The sequence below is a fragment of the Podarcis vaucheri genome, assembly GCF_965113315.1.
Source record: "Podarcis vaucheri genome assembly, chromosome: 2".
Lineage (NCBI taxonomy): Eukaryota > Metazoa > Chordata > Lepidosauria > Squamata > Lacertidae > Podarcis > Podarcis vaucheri.
Genome location: NC_138760.1, coordinates 121614625 through 121639179, shown reverse-complemented (window position 1 = coordinate 121639179; position 24555 = coordinate 121614625). Strand labels below are relative to the sequence as shown.

General features: G+C 49.4%; 1 protein-coding gene across 1 annotated transcript in view; it reads right to left on the bottom strand.

Moving 5' to 3' along the window:
- Positions 1–24555, bottom strand: part of LOC309526193 (uncharacterized protein) — a 65777-nt gene that overhangs the window by 9576 nt on the left and 31646 nt on the right. Inside the window, exons 4-12 of the mRNA XM_082212108.1 lie at positions 22559–22789; positions 20439–20461; positions 19629–19747; positions 19453–19512; positions 9213–9728; positions 8238–8426; positions 6317–6376; positions 1970–2405; positions 108–543 (exon numbers count right to left, since the gene is read on the bottom strand). Of these exons, the coding sequence (XP_082068234.1) occupies positions 108–543; positions 1970–2405; positions 6317–6376; positions 8238–8426; positions 9213–9728; positions 19453–19512; positions 19629–19747; positions 20439–20461; positions 22559–22789 (2070 nt within the window). The remainder of the gene's footprint in view (positions 1–107; positions 544–1969; positions 2406–6316; positions 6377–8237; positions 8427–9212; positions 9729–19452; positions 19513–19628; positions 19748–20438; positions 20462–22558; positions 22790–24555) is intronic.

The window sequence follows — 24555 nt, the reverse complement described above, 5'->3', positions numbered from 1 at the left end:
TAAATAGTATTCATGCAACTGGTGTTCAGAAGCATTATAGCCTCAATGAATCCACAGTTATTCCTCCCCCCCCCGCGCCCCAATCAAGATCCACCTTGATTTCCTACCTTGTACTCCTCAGAAGCCTCCTCCAGGGGGATCACTTTGTGCCGTTCATGCTCCCTGGATCTGTCACACACCACACAAATGGGGGTTTCGTGGTCTTTGCAGAAGAGCTTCAGAAGCTCCTTGTGTTTTTCACAGACTCTCTCCTTCTCCCCCCGAAGACTGAGCTTCTTGGTTATTTCCACAAAGTTAGCCAGCTGCCGATTGGGGATCAGATTCTTTGGCCGGACTGTTTGTCTGCAGTGAGGGCAGGAAGCTCGTGTGGCTCCCCCTCCCCAGCACTGGATCAGGCAGGATCGGCAGAAATTGTGCCCGCACTCTGCGATGGTCACTGGATCCTTGAAATACTCCAGGCAGATGGAGCAAGTGGCTTCATCGCAGAGATCCTTCACGGGGCTCTCAGCAGCAGCCATGGCGAAGAGACGGAGTTTAGTTTCACTTTCTCAGTTTTCACTCACTGGGCGTTTCCTTCCTGGAAATCGCTCAGATTCTCAGTGCTCACATGATTTGTGTGTGCATGCAAAGCAAGCTTACAACCCTATGCAGTTGCTTAAAAGTTTCCAGAGTATTGCTTCAATTATTATTTTGATTTTAATGCTCTTATATTGTTGCATACTACCAGGATGTTTTATGAGAGGGCAATGTGAGAATACTCTCAGAAATTAATAAAATAAACGAAGTCATTGACGTCATGGAGCAACAGAGTCTGCTTCAAGAAAATCCATGTGCCCAAGGGAAAAGGTGTGTAGATGAGGATGGCTGTCGTTTTTAATTTTTACAATTAGCAACCATGCATATTTGAAAATGTAAACAAGTGAAAATGCCTTCTGGCAGTTCCCTCACTGCAAGAAGTGAGGTTACAGGTAAGCAGGCAGAAGGCCTTCTGGGTAGTGGCGCCCACCCTGTGGAACACCCTCCCTTCAGATGTCAAGGAGATAAAGAAATATCTGGCTTTTAGAAGAAATCTTAAGGCAGCCCTGTTTAGGGAAGTTTTTACTGCTTGATGTTTTATCTTGTTTTGAGTGTTTTGTTGAGAGCTGTCCAGAGTGGATGGGGAAACCCAGCCAGATGAGTGGGACACAAAATTATAAAATAATAATAATAATAATAATAATAATAATAATAGCTGGATTAAGGTAAACTCAACAGTACAAAGTAAAATGAGGTAATATAGAAGGGTTGTAATAGAATATGTCGTAACAATGGGAAAATTAAAAGAACCATGGAAGGAGAAGAAGGGAAGTCCATGGGAAGTCAGTCATAATGGTGGATATGTAACTGAGAATTTCAATAAAAATTATCATAAAAAAGAAGAGGGTGGTTGTTGCTGTTGGTAAAAGTCAAATGCTCCTGATATTCTCTGCCATGAAGCTGAGGAAGACCTTGAAGTTACATATTGCATCTAGGATATGGTCAGTAACTTCTGGTCCCTTAGGGGACTGAGTGAGGCAGACATCGTGAGTTTGCTCCTCGAGTGACAACAGTGGCCAGTCTAGATAGGAATCAAGGCATCAGTTTCTCCAGAGAAAGTCACTTTCTCTTCTTGTGTGGGAGTACAAAAGTTTTCTCCTAGTGGCACCTGAATCGGCGCACCTGAGCTTGGTGGTATTTTGCTTTGTGAACATAAGTATCTTCTGCCATAGAGCCACTATTCTCAAAGCCTGAGCCAGTCTTTCCACATAAATAGTGCTCTTAAAAACAAAACACATTTTTAAAGGTTCCTTTTGAAGCAGAACAAAGTTTATGTTTTGTTTTGAATAGCACAGAGATGGGGCCCAATTTTTGATTCTCATTTAGGTCAGATTAGCAATTTATGTTTGCATTGCAGCTATGTTGAAAGCATATTTTGCACATGCACACATACAGATATGAAAGGATTGTGTTAGCAAGTGTCAAAAAAACATCCACCTTGTATTCCTGGGCAGCCTCTTCCTTGATGACCACAGTGTGTGATTTATGTTCTGGGCATCGCTCACAAACCAAACACACCAATTCTTCATCTTCTTTGCAGAACAGGTGGAGATTTTCTTTGTGCTTCTCACATAGTTCCTTTCTCTGGAGTTTGATTCTTTCTACTACATTTGCCAGCTGCCAATTGGGGCAGAAATTCCTGTTCCGGATCTTGTCCATGCAGACGGGACAGTTGCAGTCCCCCATGTCAATTTCATCCCGTACCTCACAGTGCTTGGTGATGCAGCCTCGGCAGAAGTTGTGGCCACAGTTCAAGGTCACGGGGTCTGTCAGGAGCTCCTTGCAGATGGGGCACAAGACTTCCTCTTTTATGTTCATGGATGGTGGGGCTGAGGCCATGACGGATCAAGAGTGTCTGGCTTTGTTGAGATGAGAGGCGGCTGCAGGATGGCAGTAGAATGTGAAGGGACTGGGGAATGAAAAAATGTCTGTAAGGTAAAAGCTCTTCAGCATTAAGCATTTCCACATCCTTCCAGAGAAACTAACTCTGCATTTCACTTTCTTATGCAATCAAGCCTCCACAATTGGTCCCACTGCCTGAAACTCATCTATAAAACCAAAAATCGTTTTCCACACTCCTTCACCTAAAATATCACCTTACCCGTATGGGTCCACTAGAACACTCTGATCAGTGGAATTGACACTTTTACAGGTGCCACATAATACCCACACTGTGTATGTAAGAACTCAAATGTTTAGTGTGATGGCAGAGATACTTGTGGAACCTCCTGCATGTTGATAAGGGGGAAGGCGCCTTCACAGTATTAGTTTCAGTGCCAGTTGATGGCATTCTTATTTAGACAACCCTACCTAGCAGTTATAGGGACAGGGTGGCGCTGTGCGTTAAACCACAGAGCCTAGGACCTGCCAATAAGAAGGTCGGCGGTTTGAATCCCCACAACGGGGTGAGCTCCTGTTGCTCGGTCCCTGCTCCTGCCAACCTAGCAGTTTGAAAGCACGTCAAATTGCAAGTAGATAAATAGGTACCGCTCCGGTGGGAAGGTAAACAGCATTTCCGTGTGCTGCTCTGGTTCGCCAGAAGCGGCTTAGTCATGCTGGCCACATGACCGGAAGCTGTACGCCGGCTCCCTCAGCCAGCAAAGCGAGATGAGCGCCGCAACCCCAGAGTTGGCCATGACTGGACCTAATGGTCAGGGGTCCCTCTACCTTTACCTATAGTAACCAGTCCGTAACATGGCTCCTTACATCTTCCACTGATTTCAATTTAGGTTCCTCCCGTAAAGTACAATCATTTCCTGTAAGTTACCCACAGTCTATCCTTATTCACTGTCTTGATTGTAATGGCCTCAATAGGAGATAGCCATAGGTGTATTTCCTTTCCAGCAAATTTTTATATGTCTCCTAAATTCTGTACAGATTCTTCCCAAGAAGGTGATTAATAAAACTCTGGGTGGCTACCAACAGAATATTAAAATACAATAGCCTATTAATCATTAAAAGCTTCCCTAAACAGGGTGTCTTCAGATGTCTTCTAAAAGTCTGGTAGTTGTTTTTCTCTTTGGCATCTGGTGGGAGGGCGTTCCACAGGGCGGGTGCCGCTACCAAAAAGGCCCTCTGCCTGGTTCCCTGTAACTTGGCTTCTCGCAGCGAGGGAACTGCCAGAAGGCCCTCGGTGCTGGACCTCAGTGTCCCGGCAGAACGATGGGGGTAGAGACACTCCTTCAGCCCACATTCGCCCAGAGTTGAAGTTCTCACCTATCATCCCACTCCAACACAAAATGCAAACACTCCCAGGGTTTATATATGCATTATTTTTATTATGTAATTGTAATTATTTCTGCACATGATGCTATCTAGGAACTCATATGGAATCCCAGTTTCAATACTATCTATGCCTACAAAGGTTTGCAGTCTTCATAACTGCTTTATTTCTGATCAACCCGTGTTCTGATACGTCCTGCTGAAATCCTATAATTTTTCATACCAGATATATTGTTTGATGGGGAGGGGGTTGTCCCTTTTAGTTCCATGACATTCCAAGAGTGCCCCTCCAAATGGCAATAATGGCGTAAAATTCTGGAACTATTGCAAAATAATTCTTAAGCAGTGTGCATGTGTGGGTGGTTTAGCATCAATCCATGACTGATGCACTATAACTGCATCAATGATACGTTGCAGTACACACCCTCCAGTATAGAGGGGCCCCTCAACAACCTGCAAGGCACGTTTTGGAGCTTTTCTTTAATACTGTTTCATCTTTTTGGCTTCCATATACCCCCAAAATAACCATGTATTTTGGGTTGTCCATATATTACTATCAATAAAGTGGAATATATCTGATTTAAAACATCAATAGAAAAGTTGTACTAACAGCTACTACAACAAAATAGTATAAAACCATAAAAAGCATAAGATCACGAACAATTTATACAGCACTAAAAACCAGCGAGAGAGAAAACAAAACTTATAAAGTATATAAAGTCATAATTACATAACCTCCAAGTGTCCCTATTTTCCAGGCACAGTCCTGGAATTACAAAAGTCATCCTGGCGTTTGATTTGATTCTGGGATGTCCCTATTTTTCTCACCGGCGCAGCAACTGGTAAGCTTGGGAGGAGGATTAGCCGGCACTTGTTCTGAGCAGTGGTGATGGCAGTGGTAGCTGCAAGGAAGCATCCTATTGCCCCTCCGTGGCCACCACAGCTGGCCTCATAGCATGTTGAATAAATTTACCCCAGGGATCTTCCCCAGAGGGTCAATTGCTCTGTGAGAAGAAGGAGACTGACACCGAGATCAGGCCAAACCAAAGTTTGTTTATTCTCGAGACAGCGCTGGAATGATCCCAGCCTTGCTGCTGTTGTTTCAGCAGCAAGGGGTACAAGTAGTTAGCCTTGCCTAGGGTATAAAATAATCTGACACAATCACTATTGTAGGCATGTTCACCCATCAAGTTCAAGGGTCCCCTTCCCTCCTATCCTACCCAATCCTCCTTATGGGTACAATAGGGCGGCCATACTTACCGGAAAGCGAACCCTCCTGGTCCCAATCCTCAGTCACTGCCCAGCACCAAAGCCCCTCCTGGAGCGGGACTCCCAGCCCCTCCTTCCTATGGGGAGCAGCGGAGACCCAGGCCTGGCAGTGACTCCTCCAGTCTGTAGGATCTGAGCAGGTATGGATTGAAAACTTACGTGAGAAGTAGGTGCGTGAAGACAGAAGAGTACCACCAACATTTACCCTGAAGTTGTGAAGTTCTTTTGTCTGAAGGACAGCGGCAGCTGCTGCTGCAATCTGATCCAATCAGCATGTATACCAGAGCTTCCCAAATTGTGCGTTGTGACTGAGTGTGTCAGCTGCAGTGTGTAGGTGTGTCACACGAACACCCCCGCGCTCCTGGAAAGGTGTTAGTTTGACTCAGGGCTCCTCAAACTTTTTAAACGGGGGGCCAGTTCACTGTTCCTCAGGCACTGTTGGGGGCCGGACTATGAACGAATATGAACGAATTCCTATGCACACTGCACATATTTGTAGTGCACAAAAAACAGGAAAAACAATATGATACATGTATTCCCAACATTGGAAATAAACAGTCCTGCTTCTCTACCTTTGAAGGTGACTCCGAAACTTGCATATTGGTGAAAGTACCTTATGCATACTATTGCAGATAATTGCTTTGCAAAGATGTATTAGGCAAAACAATATACAAAAAACGTGCATTTTAGGAGGAACACACACTAAAATGGTGACAAATTTTCAAGAGTACCTTTTCTTGAAAAATATATTAAAAGAACACTAATGTGGAAATGTGGAGAACTGAAAGGAAGATTGCAAAAACAAGACACCAAAATGGACGGATTCAGCCATCCCTACCAGGGAGTAAATCCACTGAAAGCAGTGCAGTTACTTCTGAGGCTTTCTTCCCTAATGTGTCCATACAATCATATGCATGCCTTCTCAGAGGTAAGCCCCACTGAATTCAATAAGGCTTACTCCCAGGTAAGCACACAGGGAATTACAGCCTTTGGGGTGGGAAACCTGACTAAGCTCACAAAGCTCACTAACGTAACTGCACGAATGCCAGTGTGCTTGGAGCCCTTTGCACAGGAATAGGCACCACTGAATGCTGCAAAGATTATGCCAAAGCAGGCACCTTTAGGAAGTCACCAGCGCCAAAAGGAGGAGCAAGATGAGCAGCCCTGCATACCCAGTGCCGGCATGACGACCCTGGGCCCGGCCGGCCATGACACAGCGGAGGGAAGCAGCAGCAGGCGGCTGGCTCACTGGGCAAGGCGGCGCTGCGCTGCTCGGCTCCCATCTGCGTAGTGCAGCCAGCAGAAGTACCTGTGCGGGAAAGGGTGGGGCTAGCAGAGGGGGCGGGGCTGGAGGAAAGGAGCAGCTGGCACGGCCATCCGGGATCCCCTCCCACCCTGCTCCTGTGGAACTTGCCCGCCTTTGCATGCCACAGCAGCCCTGTGAGGTGGGCAAGGCTGGAGAGGTGCACGCCCAGCCCACAGACGATTTGGGCTTAGAGGCAGTGTGGCCTGGGGGTGGGCCGGGTTCAGGACACTGGCGGGCCGGATGTGGCCCATGGCCCATAGTTTGAGGACCCTTGGTTTAACCTCTCTTTTGCTAGTAAAACTGAATTACTGTGTTGCAAAATGACGCATGTCTAAAAAGCGTGTCAGCAAGGTGAAAAGTTTGGAAAGCTGTGGTGGATACTATAACAAGAGCCTTGCTCATGGTGGAACATGGCTGACACCAAGTGGTCCCCTGGAGAACTGCACCCAGCGTGGTCTTCATTGGAGGAATGAAACCCCACAGTCCCTAATTAGGAAAAGGGCCGAGGTGCAGATTTCCTTCCCTTGCTGTGTAAAGGGTCCCTCCAGGCTGGTGTATTCTGCAGCATGTTCCTGACACAGTAAAAGGGCATTAGCACTGGGTTTCTTCTGCTTTGTTGATTGTTCTGGGATGCTTCCCCGATGCTGCCACATCACTGCTGCCTGGAGGGGTGGAAGAGCAATGAAAGCAGGTCGGAGGTAAACCAGAACATTTTTGGTATAAGGTTACAGGGTTTTTAAGCAGGAAGTTACAGGAGACACACTTGGGTCTGCTAGTTGCTTTGCAGGAACAGAGTCAGGCTTCCAGGAGGGGGAGACTGGGCCTGTGGTGTGCTGAACTCCCTCCCGCCCTGGTTGTTGGACTTAGGTGGATCTGGAGAGAGGGGGCAGGGAGGAAGGTGAAGGGGTGTCTTCTCCCTTCTCTGAAGCACCTCAATAGCCACCAAAGAGAGAAGAAGAATGCTAGCTGCTGCCTTTGAGGGGCTGAGAGAGCCCTCCTGCTACCCCTGGCAACTGTCTCATATCTTTCCTAGGGAGAAAGACTTAAGAGGCTTTAACTCTCCCCCTTATTGATGGATGGGTGCTGCACCTGTGGGGCTGGGAGAGATCTCTTGCTCTGTGGGGAAGCGTGATCTGGTGGGAGGGCATTCCACAGATACTGAAAAGACCCTCTTTGGGGGAACATCTCACATCCGGGGGGGGGGGGGGCAAAGGGAAGACACCATGTGGATTATAAAGGACAGACTTGGCCAAGTTGCTGGACTACAACTCCCATCAACTCTGGATTCAGTGAGATTTCTCTCTGAGGAAGTGTGGAAACGGGGAGGCTGCATTTGTAAAGGGTTGGAAGTTGGAGCCTCACAGACAGTCTTCTTATTTCCTTCCTGCCTGAGATGCACAAGCTTTAGTTGCAAAAGGTGCCTGGAGGGATTGTTCTCCAGTAATCTATCAATGCCATCATGTGGGCATTTTAACAGCTGGCAGAGGTCTTGTCAAGAGAGAAAGGTGAGCCACAGAAACAGGATTGCAGGGGGTGGTGGGTGAATCCTTTTGAGGAATAGGTTGTTTACTGGGACAGTTAAAGTGTTTCCCTCTCTTTAAGGACTCCGCTGCAGAGGGAATTCTGGGAAAGCAGAGGGAAAAGAAAATCCCAGATTTTGTTTTGTCATTTCCTCCAAGTGTGACTGGAATGACTCCTCTCACAGGGCACCTGCAAAGATGTCAATTTTGCTCTTAACTAGAGATCCTGAGTTGGGTTTCATTTCCCCACAGACAAAAGAAAGGGAGGAGGGTCTCCCCAGAGAACAAGGCTCCTAAGAATGTGTAGAGTTCAGCCCCTGAGTCAGCATCAGAAAGAGACACACGTCCCCCTTCATAGTCCAGGGTCACCCGGATCTTCTTGGGCTCCTCACTCAGGGACAGCAAAGAGAAATCAGAGGAGGTGTAGGCCCTGTACTCGCCAAGCCACTTCTCCAAAGCCCAGATGCTTTTTTGGCTTCCATATACCTCCCAAATAACCATGCACTCTGGGCTGTTCAGAAATTCAAATGCAACTGAATAAAAGTAAACAATAGAAAAGCTGTACAATCACCAGAACCACAATAATGTAAAACGATAAAAATCAAGATAAGACCATGCTCAATTAATACAGCACTAAAAACCAACAAGAGATAAAACAAAATATTTACAAGAATTCAAGTATAAACCATAATTATTAAAAGCCAGGGCGGGGGGAGGGAGAGAAAATGCAGGTGATGCTGAAAATACCCTCTTTGGGGGAGCATCCTACATTTAGGACCACAGGGAAGACACCATGTGAATTATAAAGGGCAGATATAGCCAAGTTGCTGGACTACAACTCCCATCTCCCATCTCTGAATTCAGTGAGATTTCTCTCTGAGGAAGTGTGGAAACGGGGAGGCTGCATTTCAAAGGGTTGGAAGTTGGGGCCTCACATACAGTCTTCTTATTTCCTTCCTGCCTGAGATCCACAAGGCTAGGAGCTTTAGTTGCAAAAGGTGCCTGGAGGGATTGTTCTCCAGTAATCTATCAATGCCATCATGTGGGCATTTTAACAGCTGGCAGAGGTCTTGTCAAGAGAGAAAGGTGAGCCACAGAAACAGGATTGCAGGGGGTGGTGGGTGAATCCTTTTGAGGAATAGGTTGTTTACTGGGACAGTTAAAGTGTTTCCCTCTCTTTAAGGACTCCACTGCAGAGGGAATTCTGGGAAAGCGGAGGGAAAAGAAAATCCCAGATTTTGTTTTGTTGTTTCCTCCAAGTGTGACTGGAATGACTCCTCTCACAGGGCATCTGCAAAGATGTCAATTCTCCTCTTAACAGGAGATCCTGAGGTGGGTTTCATTTCGCCACAGAAAAAAGTAAGGGAGGAGGGTCTCCCCAGAGAACGAGGCTCCTGAGAATGTGTAGAGTTCAGCCCCTGAGTCAGTGTCAGAAAAAGACACACATCCCCCTTCATAGTCCAGAGTCACCCGGATGCTCCTGGGCTCCTCACTCAGGGACAGAGGAGAGCAACAAGGGGAGGTGCAGGCATTGTACACACCTCTACACTTCTCCACAGCCCAAATGCCTCTCTCAGGGCTTAAGGAGAAGTAGCCCTTTCTCTCCACAGACTTCCTGGCAACCCCTACAACCCACCATTCTCCACTTTCTGCAGTGACTTCCCAGAAATGTCTACCTGCTGTGAATCCCTCACATCCCAACACACAAGGCCAGTTGTTGAATCTCTCAGGATTATTGGGCAGGAATTGACGTTTGCTTCTATTTCTCACACTTTTCCGATCCTCGGACAGGATGAGCCAGGGATTGGCTGTGTCTGGATCCAGAGTGACATTTGCTGTTGAGAGAAGATGAGGAAAAGAGAAGAGAGACAGAACCAGTCAAGGGTCAGAGACAGACACCCTGATCCAAAATAACACCAAAAAGCAGATTCCCTCTCAGATAAATGGGACTTCCTCATGTTCCATTCAGGAACCCTCCCCTCTTTCTCCCAGACTAACCACAGAATAAAGACCTTCCCTGTGGGTTTCTAAATACTTCTTTTTGTTCTATTTTACTCAACATTAAAAGATTCCCTAAACAGGGCTGCCTTCAGATGTCTTCTAAAAGTTTGGTACAGTGGTATCTCGGGTTACATACGCTTCAGGTTACAGACTCCGCTAACCCAGAAATAGTACCTTGGGATAAGAACTTTGCTTCAGGATGAGAACAGAAATCGTGCTCCGGCAGCGGGAAACCTCATTAGTTAAAGTGGTGCTTCAGGTTAAGAAGTGTTTCAGGTTAAGAGCGGACCTCCGGAACGAATTAACTACTTAACCTGAGGTACCACTGTACTTTCTCTTTGATATCTGGTGGGAGGGCGTTCCACAGGGCGGGTGCCACTACCAAGAAGGCCCTCTGCCTGGTTCCCTGTAACTTGGCTTCTTGCAGCGAGGGAAGCGCCAGAAGGCCCTCAGCGCTGGACCTCAGTGTCTAAGCAGAACGACGGAGGTGGAGACACTCCTTCAGGTATAATTGTTTTAATTGGTATACAATGAAAAAAATATTGTTTTATGTTATTGCTTTCCACCATATGTTTTAGCTGTTCTTATTTTTATCCATAAGTCAGGCGAAAAGGCAGGATATAAAATAAATAATAATAATAATAATAATAATAATAATAATAATGTCAGGGGTTCAGGAGCAGAGACGCAGGAAAGGGAGGAAACAGAGAGCGAGGGGGAGGAAGATGAAGGAAGGATGAGTGATGATGACGACCCGAGATCCCCGAGCCTTTCCAGTGAGTCAGAGGATTCCCAGAAAGGGGCCCCAGTGGTCAGAGCAAGGGGGGAACACAGGGGGACACCCCAGGAAGAAGGGGCCAGAGGGGAATCAGAGAGCAGCAGCTGGAAGTCGGGACCAACGTGCCCAGCTGGGAGCAGTGGGGAGAAAGGGGACCAGGCATCGGGTTCCGGAGGCTTTCAGCAGGAGGGAGGGCATGAGTCAGGAGTGGTCACGCCCACATCAGGGAGCGAGGAAACGGTCAAGAGGAAGGTAGAAGGTTGGGCGCGCGCGCCAAGTTCAAATGCAGCGGAAGCTGGAGCAGTAAGCAGCCCGGAGAGGGAGCCAGGTCCTAAAGCCCGCCGCAAGGAGGCAGAAGGCTCCGGGGGGTCTTCAGCCTCGGAAGAGTCGAGGAGGGAGGAGACCCAGGGGGGCAGAGGGACCCAGAGACGGAAAGAGAGACGTAGGAGGTGGAGCAAGGCTAGGGTATTAAGCTGGTGTGCAAGAGGCGGAGACTCAGACGGGTCTTCGTCGGTCTAGCGTAGAAGACGTAGAGCTGCACGCTGCAGTTCGGAAATGAAACCTGTAACTCAATAAAGACTCTTATAAAGTGAACGCTGGCTAGCGTGGTCCTATGTGAGCTGGGATCTGGTAGCAGCTCTGACAGTAAGACCCGTCTCCGTACCCTTCGGACACCTGACACCTCGCAGCGGGAGCAGACGCAGCGAGGGAGGGAAGATTGGTGTCTGTGAGCAAGCTCACAAGAGTTGGCTGAGATGACGGCCGAACAGCAACTTACAGCTCTGCAACAGGCAGTATCACACTTGAACGCAGAGATATTAGCATCCAAGAAGAGGGAGGACGATGCAGCGGCCGCCTACAGGGATCTCCAAGCCAGGTTTGACGCGTTTACGAAGCAAGGGCAAACGGGACCCAGACCTGAGGGGGTTGGGTTGGCAAGGAGAACAGGCGGTCTTGTACCTCACTTCGATGGGAATTTACAACAGTACCCCAATTTTCGAGCAGACGTACTGTGCGCACTGCAACTGCTGGCAAAGGACTTTAGAGATGAGGAAGAGAAGGTGGGGTTTATCCTATCCCATTTGCATGGGGATGCTAAAGCGTGGCTACGAAATTTATGGAGAGATAAGGATCCGGCGCTTCAGAGCGCAGATGCTTTTATCAAAGCGATGGATGCGTGCTTTTTATCCAGCATAGACGTGGATATTGCTCGAAGAGAAATACATGGACTGAAACAGGGGAGGGCCAGTGTAAGGCAGTATCACGCCCGCTTTTTTGCATTGGTCAGTGCTCTAGAATGGGACAGGGATTCACCTCCAGTCCGAGACCTGTTCTGGGAAGGTCTGAGCAGCGCAGTTAAAGACGAAATTGCGAGGGGGGAGAGGCCCCGGAGCACGCAGGAGGTGGTCCAGAGGGCGCTGGCTGTTGGAGTGAGGCTGGAAGAACGTCCGTGGAGCAGGGACGAAGGACGGAGTGGGCGCGAAGCAGCGAGAAGTTTCTCCTTCGTTCCCAGAGAAGCAGCGCGTGCGCAATCCACGCCTCCGCCAGGAGGGGGAGCGGAACCTATGGAGGTGGGAGGTGCCAGGGCTCAGTCAGCAACCAGAGCCCTAGCACCGGGAGCAGTCAAAACTAAGCCTCCTAGAGGGAACCGGAAGTGCTACATCTGCGACAGCCCTCAACACATGGCGAAAGAGTGTCCCCAGAGGAACTACAAGCACACTGCAGCCTCTGCAACGGTGACTGCAGCGACGCAACACAGAGAACCTCAGCAGGGAAACGACGATGTCTGGCTGGAGACAGAGGTACTGGGGCCCAGCCAGACGAATCAGTGAAGCAGTCCCCAGAGATTTTGCAGCCCACAGACCCCCTCCCGCCCAAACCCGTGGTGCAGCTCACCGCATCGCTACAGCTGCCCAATGGACTCACAATAGACGTGCCAATTACTGTGGACTCTGGCAGCAATGCAGACTTTATAGGGCAAGATTTTGTGGATCGGCACGCCATACAGCTACTGCCTGCCACACTGCCCCTGCAAGTCGTCACAGTGGATGGCAGGGAGTTGCTAGGGGGACAGGTGGTACAGCAGACGCCGCCAATGGTGATGCGAATTGGTAACCACAGGGAAGTCATCAGTTTTAATGTCACCCGACTGTCGGACACACCCATTGTCTTGGGCATGAGTTGGCTGGACAGACACAGTCCGACGCTGGCTTGGTACCAGCGACAGCTGATCTTCGGCTCTTCTTATTGTGCAGAACACTGCATCCTGCCCAGGCAGGAGGGAGAGGAAGAGGAATCACAGCTGCAGTTGGGAACGCTGCAAGCGGTCCCCCACAAATACACAGACTTTTTGGAGGTCTTCTGCGAGAAGGAGGCGGACAAGCTACCCCCTCACCGGCCATATGACTGCAAGATTGACCTCCTACCGGGGGCGACGCTGCCGAAAGGGAAGCTGTATTCCATGTCTGAGGACGAACTACAGGAACTCAAGCAGTTCATAGATCACAATTTGGAACGCGGTTTCATCCGAGAGTCCAAGGCAGTGGGGGGCAGTCCCGTTTTCTTCGTGAAGAAGAAAGACACGCCCCAAAAAAGACTTGTAGTTGATTTTCGCATCTTAAACAAGATGACCAAGCCCTCTGATTTCCCCATGCCCAGGATCGACGACCTCCTAGCGACGGTGCGCAAGGGACGCGTGTTCACCAAGTTGGACTTGTGAGGGGCGTACAACCTCATCCGCATGCGGGAGGGCGATGAGTGGAAGACAGCCATGTTCACGCCTCTGGGCACCTACGAATACAGAGTTATGCCGTTCGGATTACAAAATGGTTCCCACTGTTTTCAAGCTTTCATGCATCACGTGTTGGCGGGGCTCCTCTACAAGAAGTGCGTCTGCTTCCTGGATGACATCCTGATATTCTCTGAATCGCAGCAAGCGCACGACCAAGACGTTCGGGAGGTGCTGAGTAGGCTGAAGCAGCATAGACTGTACGCCAAGCTGGAGAAGTGCCAGTTCGACACAACGGAGGTGGATTTCCTGGGATACAAGTTGTCGGACAAGGGGCTAGCCATGGACAGCGCCAAGGTTCGTGCGGTATTGGATTGGAAGAGCCCGCGCAACCGGAAGGAAGTCCAGCGGTTTGTCGGCTTTGCCAACTTCTATCGTAAATTTATCAAGGGGTTCGCGATGCAGACGGCGGCCATTACGGACACGCTCAGCTCCAAGAAAAAGAAGTTCATCTGGACGGAGCAGGCGGAGCAGTCCTTTCAAGCACTCAAGCGTCTCTTCGCGTCGGAAGAGCAACTGCTGCATATCGACCCCAGCAGACCGATGCGGGTAGAGACGGACGCGTCCGACAGGGCCGTGGGAGCTGTCCTGCTGCAGCGAGACCCGCAGGGGGTCTGGAGGCCGGGAGCGTTCTACTCCAGGAAGCTCAGCAAGTCGGAGCAGAACTACACCATCTGGGACAGGGAGTTGCTGGCCATTCATGCAGCGTTCAAGGCGTGGAGGCATTTCCTGATCGGCGCCAAGCACACAGTGCAAGTCTGCACGGACCACAAGAATCTGGAGCACTGGCGCACGGCGAAGTTCCTGAACCAGAGGCAGATACGTTGGTCTGAGTTCTTTGCGGACTTCGACTTCCGAATAGAGTACGTCCCAGGCGACACCAACGTCATGGCGGATGCACTGTCCCGAAAGCCGCAATACCTCGAAGAGACGACGCCAGCGGCGGCCATGCACATCTTCGCGCCAACAGCGTGGGCGTGCGCCTCAGCTACAGTAGACCTGGATGCAGTGCGGCGTGCCTTGCAGGACTCATTCGCGCAAGAGAAGATGGCAGAGGTGCACAGGGGCACGGCGAAGAGCAAAGAGTTCCAGATACGAGACGGCTTGCTCATACGTAAAGGGGCCATCTACGTGCCGGGAGACGAACTTCGCACCAAGGTACTGCAACAGTTGCACGACGCACCCACGGCCGGACACTTTGGCACTGAAAAAACGGTGGAATTAGTCACAAGGGACTTCTGGTGGCCCAGACTGAGAGGGGAAGTCGCGGACTACGTCGCGAGGTGCGACACCTGCCAGAGGGCCAAGCCGGTGCACAAACCGCCAGCGGGACTGCTGGAACCGCTGCAAACGCCGTTTGAACCGTGGGAGAGGGTGGCCCTGGACTTTGTCACGGATCTACCCAGCTCGAGAGGCAAGACAGCTGTACTAGTGGTGGTGGACTTGTTCACCAAGATGGCACATTTCATTCCGTGTGCGAAGGTGGCCACGGCGGAACAAACCGCCAAACTGTTCATAGATCACGTGTTCAAAGTGCACGGTCTGCCACGGTCTATACTGTCCGACCGCGGGCGCCAGTTCATCTCGAATTTCTGGCAGAGGCTGATGGGTTTCCTGAACGTCAAGATCAACCTGGCATCAGCGAGACACCCGCAGACCAACGGGCAAGCGGAGAGAGTCAATGCCATCATGCAGCAGTACCTGAGATGCTATGCCAATCAACAGCCTGCGACGTGGGTGGATTACCTGCCGCTCGCCGAGTTCGCCTACAACAACACGAAGCACGTGTCCACAGGGGTGACGCCGTTCTTCACCAACAACGGGAGACATCCCAAAACCTTCCCGGGACTGGAAAGAGTAGGGGAAGGGGAACCACAGACGGCGGACGCCTTCGCGTCAGAGTTGCAGGAGGTCCACGATCAACTCCGACGACAGCTGGAGCTAGCTAAGCACGCATACAAGGTGCAAGCTGACAAGCACAGGCGGGTTGGCGAAGAGATCCGAGTGGGAGACTGGGTCTGGTTGGCAGCCCACGCAGTGCCGACCAGATCGTTAGCTAAGAAGAAGCTGGGGCACAAGCAACTCGGTCCCTACCAAGTCGAAGCACAGATCAACCCGGTGGCTTTCCGGCTGGCGCTTCCGGAGGGTTCCAGAATGCATCCGGTGTTCCACAAATCGGTGCTCACTCCCTACAGGGCGCCTCACAGATTCCAGGAGCCAGGAACAGCACCGAGTCCGCTCCGGGAGGGGACAGAGCCGGAGGGGTTGCCACAGCAGGACCCCATCAACGAAGTCACGGAGATTTTGGACTCCAGATGGGGGGAAGAGGGAGTAGAATACCTCCTAGCCAGAGAGGGCACCCGGGCCAGTGCCAATAGCTGGGTGCACGACTACGCGTTGGACGAACCTCTGCTAAAGGACGAATTTCATGCCCTCTTCCCACACAGACCCATGCCAGCCGGCTTCTTCGACGACTGGCTTTTCACCCCCACGCTTTCATCAAGCACGTTCCACGGGTTCGACTCAGACGGGGAACCCGCACTGGACACACGTTCCCCGGAAGGGTCACCAGCGGGTTCGGCATCGGACACCTCGTATTGGTGGGACGATCGACCGGAGGAGCAGTGGCGCCAGAAGTGGCTGAGGATGCCAAGTCGAGCGACGGACGCAAGAGAGACCGACGCAGAGACTGACATGGACGTGTTCGGGGAGGATCTTGGGTTCAAGCACGGCGGCACAGAAATGGAAGCGGAGCAGATCAGCGTCGACGAACGCGAGGAGAGAGAACCGGAGGTCTTCAGTTGGCGGCCAGCCACGGGGAGCGAACTGTATCCGGCATTCACTCCCGTGACGATGGAGCACCCAGCACCCACACCTGAAAGCGGGGAGGGGGGAGGGGGGGCTTCGAGGGGGGGATGGATGTCAGGGGTTCAGGAGCAGAGACGCAGGAAAGGGAGGAAACAGAGAGCGAGGGGGAGGAAGATGAAGGAAGGATGAGTGATGATGACGACCCGAGATCCCCGAGCCTTTCCAGTGAGTCAGAGGATTCCCAGAAAGGGGCCCCAGTGGTCAGAGCAAGGGGGGAACACAGGGGGACACCCCAGGAAGAAGGGGCCAGAGGAGAATCAGAGAGCAGCAGCTGGAAGTCGGGACCAACGTGCCCAGCTGGGAGCAGCGGGGAGAAAGGGGACCAGGCATCGGGTTCCGGAGGCTTTCAGCAGGAGGGAGGGCATGAGTCAGGAGTGGTCACGCCCACATCAGGGAGCGAGGAAACGGTCAAGAGGAAGGTAGAAGGTTGGGCGCTCGCGCCAAGTTCAAATGCAGCGGAAGCTGGAGCAGTAAGCAGCCCGGAGAGGGAGCCAGGTCCTAAAGCCCGCCGCAAGGAGGCAGAAGGCTCCGGGGGGTCTTCAGCCTCGGAAGAGTCGAGGAGGGAGGAGACCCAGGGGGGCAGAGGGACCCAGAGACGGAAAGAGAGACGTAGGAGGTGGAGCAAGGCTAGGGTATTAAGCTGGTGTGCAAGAGGCGGAGACTCAGACGGGTCTTCGTCGGTCTAGCGTAGAAGACGTAGAGCTGCACGCTGCAGTTCGGAAATGAAACCTGTAACTCAATAAAGACTCTTATAAAGTGAACGCTGGCTAGCGTGGTCCTATGTGAGCTGGGATCTGGTAGCAGCTCTGACAAATAATAATAATAATAATAATAATAATAATGAAGAAGAAAAACAAATTATAAATTTGCTGTATATTTGCCTGCAAGATGGAGTGGAGTCCCCACCAAAATGGTCCTTTTTATAGCAACCCTAAGCTCTGCACAGGCACAGAACCCAAAGGTGTGACTGCAAGGAAATCACAAAGAGGAACTGAATACATTCTTATTTTATTTTGGAGAGTGTTCCCTATGTAATTTGAGATCCTGCTAATGCTTGATTTTAATCATGGTAATGTAAACATGATTTAAATTCTGTTAATTCATTTGTATTAATAGCTTGTATGTATTTTAAATTTCTTCTCCCTTATATATGTTGTATTCCAGTAGAATAACAGTCAAGTAACAGTCAAGTGTCAAGTAACAGAGTGACATTTGCTGTTGGGAGGCAAATGAAGAAAAGAGAGGCAGAATCAGTCAAGAGATGGAATGGGGCATCCGGATCCAAGAATCACTCCAGGAACCAGATTCCCTCTTAGATAAATGGGGCTTCATTCCTTGCATTCAGGACTGAGTCTTACATTGAAATCTGGGGAGGGTATCCTATTAGGCAACCTAACAGATTTACCGCATTTTTCGCCCCATAGGGCGCACCGGCCCAAAAGACGCACCTAGCTTTTTTTGGGGGGGGGAAAATAAAGAAAAAAAATCATCCCCCCCCCAAGGCACGAGGCTGGGGCGGGGGAAGCCCAAGCTTCCCCTGACCCCAGCCGCCAGAACAGGCAGCTCTGCGCAAGCCGGAGGAGCCCTCCCCCGGCTTGTGCAGCGCCGCCTCTTATCCCGAAGCCCCGGTGCGATAGCTTTGGGATAAGCTTTGGGATAAGAGGCAGCTCTGCGCAAGCCGGGTGAGTGCTCCTGCGGCTTGCGCAGAGCTACCCGAAGCCCCGGCGTGACTACTCAGTGCGCCGGGGCTTTGGGATAAGAGGCAGCTCTGCGCAAGCCGGGTGAGTGCTCCTGCGGCTTGCGCAGAGCTACCCGAAGCCTCAGTGCGACTGCTCAGTGCGCTGGGGCTTCGGGATAAGAGGCAGCACTGTGCAAGCCGGGGGAGGGCTCCCGCGGCTTGCACAAAGCTACCCGAAGCCCCGGTGCGACTGCTCAGCGCGCCGGGGCTTCGGGATAAGAGGCAGCACTGCGCAAGCCGGGGGAGGGCTCCCGCAGCTTGCGCAGAGCTACCCGAAGCCCCGGTGCGACTGCTCAGCGTGCCGGGGCTTCGGGATAAGAGGCAGCACTGCGCAAGCCGTGGGAGCCTGCGGGGAACTCCCGTGGGTTCCCACGGCTTGCGGATAGCTTCCTGAAGCCTGGAGAGCAAAAGGGGTTGGTGCGCACTGACCCCTCTCGCTCTCCAGGCTTTGGCGAAAGCCTGCATTCGCCCCATAGGATGCACACACATTTCCCCTTCATTTTTGGAGGGGGGAAAGTGCGTCCTATAGGGCGAAAAATACGGTAATTCCCTAGTGAGCCTCCAGCATTGTTTTTTTAACAACCACAATACCACTACACACACATTTGTTGTCCTAAAGCAGGCTAAAGGCTATTTGACTACGATTTATAAAATTTTGAGTCTGGATTTTATAAAATATGATATTTTAAAAGCTGACAGCAATCCGTGCCTAATGAGTTCCAGAATCTAAGGAGATATTGAGGGTCCTTGTTGAATAGGGGATTGAGGCCAAATTAAAAAGTAGAAGAAGGGTAGCTCTGGGTGCAATTATCCTGTTGCTAAATAATCAGCATGATTAAAACCAACAAATTAGAAGACAGGGGAAAATGCAACAGGGAAGCCTCCTGGATGAATGGAGAATGAAGTTGCTCCTCATAGATAAATTCAGGTACCATATTTACATGACTCTAATGTGCTATCAAATCTAATGCGCACCTCAATTTTCAATACCTTGAAACCAAAAAAGGTATTTGCGGGTGAATGTAAATGTGCAATCAAATGTAATGGGTATCCTAATTTTTGCAATGTAATTTGACCATAATGATGCACATTACATTCAAATAAATATAGTGTTTTGGGTGTGTGGACTACTTGTTTAATTAGAATAGAGCAAAAGTGCCAATTAGCATTCCAATCATGTTTAATGTGGAGAAGATCAAAGAATCCAGTAAAAGCAAAGGGGGAAGGAGAGGAATTAGGCTGCAAACACACTAACCCGCTTGGAGCACAATGTTTTCCTGTCTCAATCCAAAATATTATATGCAGGTACTACTTCTCCCTCTCTTAGAATAACACAAAGCACAGGACAGATCACAATCCCATTGAAATACCAGTCCCCAACCCCACCTTGAATTTGGTCCTTCATCCAAAATTTACCTTTCTGAAGCAATCCGGATAACAGAGCATCTAAAGAAACAAAGAGATATAAAGTTTGAGAAATAGACTTTTATAACTTTGCAACAAAATTTTCACTTCATAAGCTATTTTGGACTAATAAAATCCCTGCAGCCATTCTTCATTACCTTTTATTTTCTCCATCTCAACATATAGAAAGGGATTTGCAGCCCTGAATGTTGAGATCTTCCTCTTCAATTCTAGTGAGAAAGTCAGTGGATTTTCAGATGTCCTGCTTCGCTCACACCTGATGGGAAAAAGACATGTTAACCCATTTCAAATCCAGAATTTCTGAGGGCAGCAAAAGAAAGGAATGGAGAGGAGCAAAGAAACTGTAGAAAGCCAAAAGGGAGAGACAGAGGAATGGAGTCACAGAGGGGGAAGATTCCTCCTTACTAGGGACTCCAAAGCCAGACAACTGAAGGCCAAAGGAGCAGCCCTTTGTCTGAATCTCTTCACTTACATCCACTCAAATGGAGAAATAAAATAAAGTCAAGTGATACCATCCTCCCTCAGAGTTTTTCCATTTCAGCTGCATTGCCTACAACATGCAAGAAAGACGTGGAGGAGTTAAAGATGGTTGCTGTTGTTGACAAAAGTGAAATGTTCCTTCTATCCTGGCATGCTCTGGTCAATGAGGTCACGAAGAGTCAGACACGACTAAACAACATCATCCTCTTATCATGAACCCAAGTGACACCTTGAAGTTACATATTGCAGCTGGGATATGTTCAGGAACATGGAAAACACCCCAACTTCTGCTCCCCATTTTCAGCCCCACAGGTGACAGGTAACTGCATGGGACTCTGTGGAATAGTCCCACATTAGTATTCATTTCATTTCTATTCCACTTTATAATCTTCATATTATATTATTTCCTAGTTTACCTGTGAAGTTTCAGGGAGTGATATTACTGGAGATGAGCAGGATCCTCTTACCTCTGCAAAGTTCTTCTAACATCCTAGAAGGGAAAAGAGGAAAGTCAGAATGGAATTCACTGCCCAGCACAGGCCCTATAATTAAGACCCATCAGCCCCTGCAATGGATGCCCTCTGGGGTGAATTTGCCTAGCATATGCCAAAGTTCTGGATAGGTATGGATGCATCTAACAATTCTGGTTTCTCTCCATTATTTTCCCATCTTCAGTACTTTTTTATTTTAAATGTTCTGATGAAAATTCATGAGATCTCCTCTGTCTTTCCTAGGTATCCCTAGTATCTTGGCCAGTGGGGAATTTATGGACAACTCTTCCAACTGAAAGAGTTCCTTTTTCTGAGATATCTTTAACTTTAACAAAGTTAGCCAAGCAGCTTCACACTACTTAGCTAAATCAGGTACTGCCAATCCTCTCTTCTGTGGGACAGTTTGCATATTAACATTATCCACTCTGGGAAACTTACTTTGCCAAATAAAATTATCCATACTTTTCTGTCAGCTTTTCAATTCCCTCAAGTCAACCGAGAGAGGAAGAGTAAGAAACAAAACCAAAAACCTTGGCAGTATCGTCATGCTTATTGCACTGATCTTTGCTTCTCATAGAATCATAGGATTGTAGTGTTGGAAGGGATTCCAAGGAAGAGAAGCAGCAGCAGCAGAAGCAGAAGAGTTTGGATTTGATATCCCACTTTATCACTACCTGAAGGAGTCTCAAAGCAGCTAATATTCTCCTTTCCCTTCCTCCCCCACAACAAACACTCTGTGAGGCTGAGTGTGATGGCCTGGGCATTGGATTTGGAGACTGAACCTGAGGAATCCCAGCCTGCACAGGATTCACCGCCTCCAGAACCAGCTGAGCTGGGGCTAGGGCATGAGCCTGAAGGGTCCTCACATGTGCTGGATCCTCAGGTGCAGGCATCAGCTGAGTCTGCTCTGGATTCTGAGGGGATGGAGGACCCATTGCCTGCAGGTGCTCCACTCTCAGCCCCGTCAGAGGAAGCTGAGGTTGCCTCTGGGTCTGGTAACTCTCCAGCCTCTCCTGAGCTGCAGAGGCTCAGGGCAGAGAGGCAGAGGGAACTAAGTTCCCGCAGGAGGAGTGCTCGCCTCCAGGCCAGGAGAGGCAAGTCACCTGAGGATCGGGTCCGCCCTATGCCTCGGGGGAGATAAAAGCCAGCCAGCCCTAGTCCCAAGTTGTGGGAGCAACATCGTTGGTTGTCGGTTCCAGCCTGATCCCTGACCTGCTTCCCTGCCGGAGCTCCTGACCTCACCCGATGCCCTGCCCTGCAGCCAGCTTCGACTTCTATGGACTGCCGTCATATTGCACCGTCGACCTTGGACTGAACTTGTACCTTGCCTCTCGGTTAGCCCCTGGGACCAGCACACTGAGAGACTTCAAAGAAGTGTGACTAGCCCAAGTTCACCCAGCAGCTGCATGTGGAGGAGCGGGGACGCGAGACTACCACTCTTAACCAGTACACCACACTGGCTCTCAAGGATAATCTAACCAAGATGCTTTTAACTTACCCCACCTTCCCATATCAGGTTTCTGATGCAGCCCTTGGCTAGTGCTTTCCCCCAACACTGCCATTCTGTGAGGGGGCCAGGGGTGTGGTGGCAAGACCCCTGGCACCAGGCAGGGTGGGATCCTCCCCCTCAAAATCGCACCCCCTCAAAATCATGTGCCTGGGCTAAGGCCCCCCCTTGCCCTCCCTTTTCTGCACTCCTGCTCAGAGATGCAAGCCCCAACTCTGTGCCCCATTTGACAGCAGCCCATTCTACCTGACCTCCTTCTCTGTCCCTCCCCCTTTGGTCCAACCTGGTCCATCCTGTAAAGCTCCGTGTCCGAGAATTCCCCCTTTTCCTCCTACGGAGCTTTCCCTGTCAAAACCTGCTCCTTAAAGCTGAATTGGGCCAAACAGCAATGCACAGAAAACCCCATTTGTCAATGGTTGTGCTTCAGCTTTAAAGAGCAAGTTTTTGTGGGCAAAGACTGGGGCAAAAAGAAGAAGGCTTGGATAGTGACCAGGAAAGCACAGACTTGTGCCTGGAAAGAGTGCAGCAAAAGGTAAGTGTGGTTATACCATTAGATAGGAACTTTGGGCTGTTCCTGCCACCATCTTACTTGCAGGAGTTCACTCGCTGGCTGCTGACTCTTCTCCTCCATCTCCTGGATGCTCCTTTCAAGAGAGGAGAGTTCCTCGGAGAGTGTGGCCAGGTGCTCAACTCTTTTTCTTGCGATCTCCTCCTCTATCGCTTCTATCTCATTCAGCAGACAGTTTTCTTGTGCTTTCAGAAACCGCCGCAGTTGGCTGAACTTCTCCAGTGTATTCTGCCTCTCAGTTTCTGTTAATTTCTGCAAGAGGAAGGTAGAAAGAGGAAAGGAGGAGGCCAGAGTCTTTTGGATGACCTTCAATGTTATGGTAAATCACTCAGGAATGGGACTACATCTTGACTTGGGATTCAGCTACACTGGACTGATTAAAACCTTATATATGCATTATAAACATGTGACCCCAGGTGACTCCTGTAGAGCTGTGATCGGTCCCAACGAGAAACTGCACTCAGAGCTATTTTTTAATGGTGTACTACATATAACTATAGATCCAGCCTTGGTCCTTCAAGTATACTTGGATCTCTTAGTAGTCAATGTGACACTTACAAACAGGCTGTTGCTTTCTTCTCCTATTTTTGCTTCATAAGCCAGAATTTTCTCTTTCTCTTTCTTCAGATGCTCCAGGCGATCACAGATGAGTGTCTAAAGAGAATGCAAAATATCAGATTTGATTAGAACTGGAGGTCGGGAGCTTCAGTATTATACATATATTTGTAGTGTGTGGCCCCCTACTATTACATTTTTTTCTGATCATTGCTCTGGGAGGGTCTAGGGATTTTTTATTTATTTTTTTGCTGTATGTTACGTTACATTACACAGGAGCCCTTTCACACAAAAGGAGAAAAAATGGTGCTTTAAAAAACAAAATCACATTTTTAAAAGTTGCTTTTGAAGCAAAACAAAGTTTTTGTTTTGTTTTGCATAGCACAGAGACCAGGCCCTATTTCTGATTCACATTAAGGTGCAGATTAGTAATTTATTATGTTTCCTTTACAGCCACATTGACAGCATATCCTGCACACAGACACAGACACAAAGGAGATATGAAAGGATTGCGTTAGCAAGTGTCAAAATGACTTCCTACCTCGTATTCCTGGGCAGCCTCTTCCTTGAGAACCACAGTGTGCAATTTATGTTCTGGGTATTGCTCACAAACGAAACAAACCAATTCTTCATCTTCTTTGCAGAACAAGTGGAGTTTTTCCTTGTGTCTCTTACACAGATCCTTTCCCCCTTCATTTGGTGCCATGAATTTAATTTTTTCCACTAGATTTCCCAGCTGCCAATTGCGGCGGAAACTCCCTCTCTGCATCCGGGCTTTGCAGACGGGACACTCCAAGTCCCCAACCTGCATTGGTTCCCATGTGTCAAAATACTTTACAATGCAGCCCCGGCAGAAGTTGTGGCCACAGTCCAAGGTCACAGGGTCTGTCAGATACTCCCTGCAGATGGGGCATGTGGCTTCTTCTCCCACATCCGTGGATGAGGATGAGGCCATGATAGAGGAAGAGTCTGTGGCTTTGTTGAGATGAGAGGCAGCAGGAAGAAGAAGAAGAAGAAGAAGAAGAAGAAGAAGAAGAAGAAGAAGAGTTTGGATTTGATATCCCGCCTTTCACTCCCCTTCAGGAGTCTCAAAGCGGCTAACAGTCTCCTTTCCCTTCCTCCCCCACAACAAACACTCTGTGAGGTGAGTGGGGCTGAGAGACTTCAGAGAAGTGTGACTGGCCCAAGGTCACCCAGCAGCTGCATGTAAAGGAGCGGGGGAGCGAACCCGGTTCCCCAGATTGCGAGACTACCGCTCTTAACCACTACACCACACTGGCAGGGGAACAAATGCCTGCAAGGTAAAAACTATTTAGTATTAAGTATTAAGTATTTAGTATTAAGAGTTTCCACACCCTTCCAGTAAAACTAATTGCCTTTCATTTTCTTATGCGATGTATCCTCCGCAATTGGTCCTGATATACAATTTTTAAGGTAAACGCAGATAATAGGCACATACTCAC